Below are 9,666 nucleotides of genomic sequence, written 5' to 3'. Positions count from 1 at the left end.
CTTATCTTTTCCATCAACCACTAATTATGGTTCTTGGGCGCTTTTGTGTGTTAAATGTTAAATGGGTTATACTTGTTTAGCGCTTTTCTACCTTTAAGGTACTCAAAGGGTTTTGACACTATTTCCACATTCACCCATTCACACACTGATGGCGGGAGCTGCCATGCAAGGCGCTAACCACGACCATCAGGAGCAAGGGTCGTGACTAGGTCGGTAAAAGCTGGGGATTGAACCAGGAACCGTCAGGTTGCTGGCACAGCCACTCTCCCATCCGAGCCGCCCTGTCATTATACTAAAGTAGAACAAAATAACTGTTCAACTCATTTTCTTGGTCAACTCATGTTTTCGTTACTTTTCTTTTTCTAGCGGTAGGAAATGGACGGATGGATGCGATTTTCGGGCCGTTTTGTGTTTGGCTTTAATCAGTTGAGAAGCCAGCCTGTTTTTTACACACGCGAGGAGCTGTTTGCGCTCTCCTTGTGATCTCCTATGGCAGGAGTCGGCAACTCAAAATGTTGAAAAAGCCTTCTTGGACCAAAAGTACAAAAACAAATCCGTCTGGAGCTGCAAAAAAATTTAAAGCCATATTTTTTACAGATAGTGTGTCATTAGATATAAATTGAATTAAGAGAACTTAAAGGAAAATAAATAAGCCTTAAATATAGCTACACATGAGGCATAATGATGCAATATGAACATATAGCTAGCCTAAACAGCATGTTAGCATTGATTAGCTTGCAGTCATGCAGTGACCAAATATGCCTGATTAGCACACTCCACACAAGTCAATAACATCAACAAATCTCACCTTTGTGCATTCATGCACAACGTTAAAAGTTTGGTGGACAAAATGAGACTGAAAAAAGAAGTGGCATAACACACATCTTACAAACCCTGTTTCCATATGAGTTGGGAAATTGTGTTACATGTAAATATAAACGGAATACAATGATTTGCAAACACTTTTCAACCCATATTCAATTGAATGCACTAAAAACACAAGATCTTTGATGTTGAAACTCATAAACCCTATTTTTTTTTGCAAATAATAATTAACTCAGAATTTCATGGCTGCAACATGTGCCAAAGTAGTTGGGAAAGGGCATGTTCACCACTGTGTTACATCACCTTTTCTTTTAACAACACTCGATAAACATTTGGGAACTGAGGAAACTAATTGTTGAAGTTTTGAAAGTGGAATTATTTCCCATTTTTGTTTTATGTAGAGCTTCAGTCGTTCAACAGTCCGGGGTCTCAGCTGTCGTATTTTACGCTTCATAATTCGCCACACATTTTCGATGGGAGACAGGTCTGGACTGCTGGCGGGCCAGGAAAGTACCCGCACTCTTTCACTACGAAGCCACGCTGTTGTAATAAGCAGGAGTGTCCATGATAACGTTGCTTGGAAGACAACATATGTTGCTCCAAAACCTGTATGGACCTTTCAGCATTAATGGTGCCTTCACAGACGTGTAAGTTACACATGCCTTGGGCACTAATACACCCCCATACTTTCACAGATGCTGGCTTTTGAACTTTGCCCCTATAACAATCCGAATGGTTATTTTCATCTTTGTTCTGGAGGACACCACGTCCTCTGTTTCCAAATATAATTTGAAATTCGGACTTGTCAGACCACAGAACACCTTTCCACTTTGCATCAGTCCATCTTAGGTGAGCTCGGGCCCAGCCAAGCCGGATGCGTTTCAGGATATTGTTGATAAATGGGTTTGGCTTTGCATAGTAGAGTTTCAACTTGCACTTACAGATGTAGCGACCAAATGTAGTCACTGACAGTGGTTTTATGAAGTGTTCCCGTGCCCATGTGGTGATATCCTTTACACACTGATGTCGGTTTTTGATGCAGTACCGACTGAGTGATCAAAAGTCTGTAATATCATCGCTTACGTGCAGTGATTTCTCCAGATTCTCTGAACTTTTTGATGATTTTATGGACCGTAGATGGTAAAATCCCTAAATTCCTTGCAATAGCTCGTTGAGAAATGTTGTTCTAAAACTGTTCGACAATTTGCTTACAAAGTGGTGACCCTCGCCCCATCCTTGTTTGTGAATTACTTAGCATTTCATGGAAGCTGCTTTTATACCCAATCATGGCACCCACCTGTTCCCAATTAGCCTGCACACCTGTGTGATGTTCCAAATCAGTGTTTGATGAGCATTCCTCAACTTTATCAGTATTTATTGCCACATTTCCCAACTTCTTTGTCACGTGTTGCTGGCATCAAATTCTAAAGTTAATGATTATTTGCAAAAAAAAAAATGTTTATCAGTTTGAACATCAAATATGTTGTCTTTGTAGCATATTCAACTGAATATGGGTTGAAAAGGATTTGCAAATCATTGTATTCTGTTTATATTTACATGTAACACAATTTCCCAACTCATTTGGAAATGGGGTTCGTAGAAAGTCGGAGAAAGTTATACATGTAAACAAACTACGGTGAGTTCAAGGACCGCCAAAATTAGTAGGACAAAACGGCGCTCGCCAAACACTCCAATCAGTGAAGCATGTTTAATGTAAACAGTGTGCTTTATAACAATTAGAAAGGTTTGTGTCATGTTTGTCCTCGCACAGAAATCATAGTAACACAAAAAAATGTTTTTTTTCCCCTCATCTTTTTCCATTTTTCATACATTTAAAGCTCCAGAGAGCCACAAGGGCGGAGCTAAACTGCCGCATGCGACTCTAGAGCCGCGGGTTGCTGACCTCTGTCCTATGGGGATCACGCCCGGACATTCCCGTGGAACTACGGAAAAAGCGACAAAAATGCTGTGCAGGCACGAAGATGAAGGAGCAGAGGAGGAAATTAAGCCTGAAATTCCCTCTGTCCTCATTGGGAACATGCGGTCGTTGGCGAATAAAATGGACAAATTGTTCGGGCTTGGAGGAACACGCAGAACAATTTCCCTTGTGGATCCTTAAAGTTTGTCTAAGTCTAAGTCTAATGTCTTAGTTTAAGGAGAGTCAGACTACTATTTAGTCCCAAGTTGATAGCGCTCATTGAAAAGTGATATTGTGAAGATGTTGTTACATGTGAAACGTAACTTAGTGATGTTTCAAATGGAAGCCACTTCAGTGCAAAAATGTTACCGTTGTTCTATTATTTTTTTCTTTGTGCTTTCCCACAGAAGACTGAAATATGATGATGGCCATAGAATAAAAGGAACCTAGTTCAACTTAGGAAAGAGGTACTGAGTGTGAATATAACAATAAACAACAGCTGTGTCTGGTCTAATACGTGTGATCACGTTATTGTTTCAAGGTTTTACTATCAACTGTGGTTCACTTCTTTATTAAAGGCCTACTGAAACCCACTACTACCCACCACGCAGTCTGATTGATATAAAAACTATGATGAAATATTAACATTACAACACATGCCTATACGGCCTTTTTTGTTTACTAAACTGCATTTTTAAATTTCCCGAGAGTTTCGTCTAGGAAACGATGTGTAATGATGACGTGTACGCAGGACATCACGCGTTTTTAGGAAGTATGAGCACTACGCACACACACAGGTAAAAGTCGTCTGCTTTAACGGCATAATTACACAGTATTTTGGAGATCTAGGTTGCTGAATATATTGCAATTTGTTCAATTAATATTGGAGAAGTCACAGTAGAAAGATGGAGTTGGGAAGCTTTAGCCTTTAGCCACACAAACACACGGCGATTCCTTGTTTAAAATTCCCGGAGGTGAAACTTTACTATGGATCAGAGCGCGGTCAAGCAGATATGGATCCCAACCAAATGTCAACCAGCAGGTTTCGGTGAGAAAATTGTGGTTAAAAAGTCGCCACGTACCGGATATCAGGTGAACTTGTGTCGTCCGTACAGCTGCCGTCGACACCCGCGAGACATGGCGTCAACACACCCGTGGACGTACACCTCCGACTATCAGGTAATATCAAACTCACTAAAACACTAGCAACACTAAAACACTAGCAACACAATAGAAAGATAAGGGATTTCCCAGAATTATCCTAGTAAATCTGTTTAAAAACATCGGAATACGTCCCAATGCTATTGCGTTATTTATTTATTTTTCTAGTCCGTCGCTATCAATATCCTCAAACACGAATCTTTCATCCTCGCTCAAATTAATGGGGAAATTGGCGTTTTCTCGGTCCGAATAACTGTTTTTGTTGGAGGCTCCCATTAAAATCAATGGGAATATGTGAGGAGCCCCCACACTTGCGACATCATCGTCTGCGACTTCCGGTAAAGGCGAGGCTTTTTCAGGAAGTACCAAAAGTTGCGAACTTTATCGTCGATTTTCTTTACTAAATCCTTTCAGCAAAAATATGGCAATATCGCGAAATGATCAAGTATGACACATAGAATGGACCTGCTATTCCCGTTTCAATAAGAACATCTCATTTCAGTAGGACTTTAAATATAAATGTTAAACTATTATGTAAATAAATAAATGGGTTGTACTTGTATAGCGCTTTTCTACCTTCAAGGTACTCAAAGCGCTTTGACACTACTTCCACATTTACCCATTCACACACACATTCACACACTGATGGAGGGAGCTGCCATGCAAGGCGCCAACCAGCACCCATCAGGAGCAAGGGTGAAGTGTCTTGCTCAGGACACAACGGACGTGACGAGGTTGGTTCTAGGTGGGATTTGAACCAGTGACCCCCGGGTTGCGCTCGGCCACTCTCCCACTGCGCCACGCCGTCCCATAATGTAAAACATTATCCGTGCAGGTAAGAGCTTTTACTGGTTCTATGGAAAAACGGTATACTAAAGTAGAAAAAATACCTGTTCAACTCATTTTCTTGGTCATAAGCTGTACTGTTTTGGGTTTTAAATTACAAACCCCCTTTCCATATGAGTTAGGAAATTGTGTTGGATGTAAATATAAACGGAATACAATGATTTGCAAATCATTTTCAACCCATATTCTTTTGCAAATAGTCATTTAACTTTAGAATTTGATGCCAGCAGCACGTGACAAAGAAGTTGGGAAAGGTGGCAATAAATACTAATAAAGTTGAGGAATGCTCATCAAACACTTATTTGGAACATCCCACAGGTGTGCAGGCTAATTGGGAACAGGTGGGTGCCATAATGGGGTATAAAAACAGCTTACCTGAAATGCTCAGTAATTCACAAACAAGGATGGGGCGAGGGTCAAAACTTTGTAAGCAAATTGTTGAACAGTTTTAGAACGACATTTTTCAACGAGCTATTGCAAGGAATTTAGGGATTTTACCATCTACGGTCCGTAAAATCATCAAAATGTACAGAGAATCTGGAGAAATCACTGCACGTAAGCGATCATATTACGGACCTTTGATCCCTCAGGCGGTACTGCATCAAAAACCAACATCAGTGTGTAAAAGATATCACCACATGGGCACAGGAACACTTCATAAAACCACTGTCAGTAACTACAGTTGGTCGCTACATCTGTAAGTGCAAGTTAAAACTCTAGTATGCAAAGCCAAACCCATTTATCAACAGCACCCAGAAACGCCGCCGGCTTTGCTGGGCTCGAGCTCATTTAAGATGGACTGATGCAAAGTGGAAAAATGTTCTGTGGTCTGACGAGTCTACATTTCAAATTATATTTGGAAACTGTGGACGTGGTGTCCTACAGAACAAAGAGGAAAATAACTATCCGGATTAGGCGCAAAGTTCAAAAGCCAGCATCTGTGATGGTATGGGGGTGTATTAGTGCCCAAGGCATGGGTAACTTACACATCTGTGAAGGCACCATTAATACTGAAAGGTCCATACAGGTTTTGGAGCAACGTATTTTGTCATCCACGCAACGTTATCGTGGACGCCCCTGCTTATTTCAGCAAACAATGCCAAGCCACGTGTTACAACAGCGTGGCTTCGTAGTAAAAGAGTGCGGGTACTTTCTTGGCCCGCCTGCAGTCCAGACCTGTCTCCCATCGAAAAGGTGTGGCGTATTATGAAGCGTAAAATACGACAGCGGAGACACCGAACTGTTGAACAACTGAAACTCTACATAAAACAAGAATGGGAAAGAATTCCACTTTCAAAGCTGCAACAATTAGTTTCCTCAGTGGTGAACATGCCCTTTCCCAACTACGTTTGGGAAGCACGTGTTGCAGCCATGAATTTCTAAGATAATTAGTTTTTGCAAAAAAAAAACAAAGTTTATGAGTTTGAACATCAAATATGTGTTGAATAGGATTTGCAAACCATTGTATTCCGTTTATGTTTACATTTAACACAATTTCCCAACTCATATGGAAACTGGGTTTGTATATCAATTGTACTTTTTTTTTTTCATTTAAATGAGGGATAGAAGACTCTGGATGGCAGGAGGTACAATTTAATTTGGGACAGGTTAAACAAAGAACAGCATCAAAGTAAGCACCAGACGTCCATCAATCAATGGTGATTCAGTTAATAAAGTTCATAAAGTTCCTCAAAATGACTTGTGTTGCTCTACTGTCTGAGGCAGACGTGACACTGACTGGCTGTGCGTCGCTGCTTCTCAGCAGCTTTGATGGTACCAGGCCTCGGGGACACAAACTGATCCGTGGGATGCACAACTGTCAGCCAGAAACTGTAGAGGTTGGCAAAGTAGTGACAGGAGCCTTGTGCGCCTTGGCACTCGATGATCGGATGAGCTCGGAAGTCCTTAAGGCAGCTCCCAGTGGACGCCAGAGACTGACCGCCACCCTCGTCACCTGCCCCTGTGTGCTAGAGACACAACAAAAACATACTCAGGCCTGTTAGAAGGTAAAATGGGACTAAAAGAAAGAAAACAATCAATCTTTGAAAAATAACCTAATTCATAATACTGTCGTCCCTCCTTTATCGCTATTTAGTTGCGGACATGACTGCAATAAGTGAATTTCTGCGAATCATCACTGTAATTATAATTGAAATATCTTCATAGCTAGTACATGAAAAAAAACTACAGTATTTTTCGGACTATAAGTCACAGTGCGACATATACTCCGGAGCGACTGTGAAATTATTAACATATTACCGTAAAATATCAAATAATATTATTTATGTATTTCGCCGAAGAAACGAAGAAAATGTCAGATATCGTCACACAAATCGTCACATACACGTCAAACAATAAGAATTCGGCGGGGGAGGGTCACAGCAGAAGTGCATTGTGGGTCATGGAATGCTAACTGCTATATACTGTATGCCACTGCCGTAGCTATTAACATGGATCATTTTATTGTTGGCGGTAACTTATGAAAACTGAGAAGGCCTGAACAAAAATGGCACCGAAAAGGAAATCATGTACGGCCGATTACAAGCTGGATGTAGTGAAATATGCAGCAGAAAACGACAAGAGGAAACGGCGCATACCTTTGGAGTTGGCAGAGTTGTTTAGAAGTGACATCGAGGAAGACGATTTCATCGGATTTATCGATTAGGAGTGACAGATTGTTTGGTAAACGTATAGCATGTTCTATATGTTATAGTTATTTGAATGACTCTTACAATAATATGTTACGTTAACATACCAGGCACCTTCTCAGTTGGTTATTTATGCCTCATATAACATACACTTATTCAGCCTGCTGTTCACTATTCTTTATTTATTTTAAATTGCCTTTCAAATGTCTATTCTTGGTGTTGGATTTTATCAAATAAATTTCCCCCAAAAATGCGACTTCTACTCCAGTGCGACGTATATGTTTTTCCTTCTTTATTATGCATTTTCGGCCGGTGCGACGTACACTCCGGAGCGACTTATAATCCGAAAAATACGGTATTCAGGAAATTTCTGAATATGTTTTTCAACATCGTGAGAGCCTTCTCGACATGAAAAACACCCTTTAGTCACCTCTTTTAATCCGATATAGCAATGCTGCCTCAAGCAGAGCCAATCATTTGGTATCCTACCGTGGTCATTACTACTGTAGTATATATAGACTATATTGCCAAAAGTATTTGGCCAACTGCCTTGACTCACATATTAACTTGAAGTGCCATCCCATTCCTAACCCATAGGGCTGAATATGATGTTGGTTCACCGTTTGCAGCTATTACAGCTTGAACTCTTCTGGAAAGGCTGTCCGCAAGGATGCGGAGAGTGTTTATAGGAATTTTCCACAATTCTTCCAAAAGCACATCGGTGAGGTCGAGAAGGCCTGGCTCTCAGTCTCCTTTCTAATTCATCCCAAAGGTGTTCTATCCAGTTCAGGTCAGGATTCTGTGCAGGCCAGTCAAGTTCATCCACACCAGAATCTGTCATCCATGTATTTATGGACCTTGCTTTGTGCACTGCTGCACAGTCATTTTGGTAGAATTAGGGGCCTGCTCCAAACTGTTCCCACAAGGTTGGGAGCATGGAATTGTCCAAAATGTTTTAGTATACTGGAGCATTCAAAATTCCTTTCACTGAAACTAAATAACCTCATACCGCAATTTGTCCTCCATTAGCTTGGCGCTAGCTCTCAAGCATTGGAGAGCTAACTTGTGCAGCTAGTGGATCCATGACAATGACTTCTGTTTTTTTTGATCAGCCGTTTTACTGCCGTATCAAAGACACCATTTAGAGACAATTATTGTCTGTAAAAAAACATCCGGCAATTTTTTTCCTTTCTAAAATTATGTACAAACCCCGTTTCCATATGAGTTGGGAAATTGTGTTAGATGTAAATATAAATGGAATACAATGATTTGAAAATCATTTTCAACCCATATTCAGTTGAATATGCTCTAAAGACAACATATTTGATGTTCAAAGTGATAAACCCTTTTTTTTTTTTTTCAAATAATCATTAACTTTAGAATTTGATGCCAGCAGCACGTGACAAAGAAGTTGGGAAAGGTGGCAGTAAATACTAATAAAGTTGAGGAATGCTCATCAAACACTTATTTGGAACATCCCACAGGTGTGCAGGCTAATTGGGAACAGGTGGGTGCCATGATGGGGTATAAAAACAGCTTACCTGAAATGCTCAGTAATTCACAAACAAGGATGGGGCGAGGGTCAAAACTTTGTAAGCAAATTGTTGAACAGTTTTAGAACGACATTTTTCAACGAGCTATTGCAAGGAATTTAGGGATTTTACCATCTACGGTCCGTAAAATCATCAAAATGTTCAGAAAATCTGGAGAAATCACTGCACGTAAGCGATCATATTACGGACCTTTGATCCCTCAGGCGGTACTGCATCAAAAACCAACATCAGTGTGTAAAAGATATCACCACATGGGCACAGGAACACTTCATAAAACCACTGTCAGTAATTACAGTTGGTCGCTACATCTGTAAGTGCAAGTTAAAACTCTAGTATGCAAAGCCAAACCCATTTATCAAAAGCACCCAGAAACGCCGCCGGCTTTGCTGGGCTCGAGCTCATTTAAGATGGACTGATGCAAAGTGGAAAAATGTTCTGTGGTCTGACGAGTCTACATTTCAAATTATATTTGGAAACTGTGGACGTGGTGTCCTCCAGAACAAAGAGGAAAATAACCATTCGGATTGTTATAGGCGCAAAGTTCAAAAGCCAGCATCTGTGATGGTATGGGGGTGTGTTAGTGCCCAAGGCATGAGTAACATACACCTCTGTGAAGGCACCATTAATGCTGAAAGGTCCATACAGGTTTTGGAGCAACATATGTTTTCATCCAAGCAACGTTATTATGGACGCCCCTGCTTATTTCAGCAAGACA

The 9,666-nt window shown here is 40.7% G+C and overlaps 1 protein-coding gene across 1 annotated transcript in view; it reads right to left on the bottom strand.

Moving 5' to 3' along the window:
* Window positions 1-6,321: 6,321 nt before the first annotated feature.
* The window catches only part of LOC133568273 (collagen alpha-4(IV) chain-like), a 66,566-nt gene continuing 63,221 nt past the window's right edge, over window positions 6,322-9,666 (bottom strand). Inside the window, exon 47 of the mRNA XM_061920089.1 lies at window positions 6,322-6,717. Coding sequence (XP_061776073.1) covers window positions 6,460-6,717 — 258 coding nt within the window. The 3' untranslated portion in view covers window positions 6,322-6,459. The remainder of the gene's footprint in view (window positions 6,718-9,666) is intronic.

Source organism: Nerophis ophidion, linkage group LG14, assembly GCF_033978795.1.
Source record: "Nerophis ophidion isolate RoL-2023_Sa linkage group LG14, RoL_Noph_v1.0, whole genome shotgun sequence".
Taxonomy (NCBI): Eukaryota; Metazoa; Chordata; class Actinopteri; order Syngnathiformes; family Syngnathidae; genus Nerophis; species Nerophis ophidion.
Note: the sequence above shows the minus strand (reverse complement) of the source record. Positions and strands in the feature narration are given on the sequence as shown.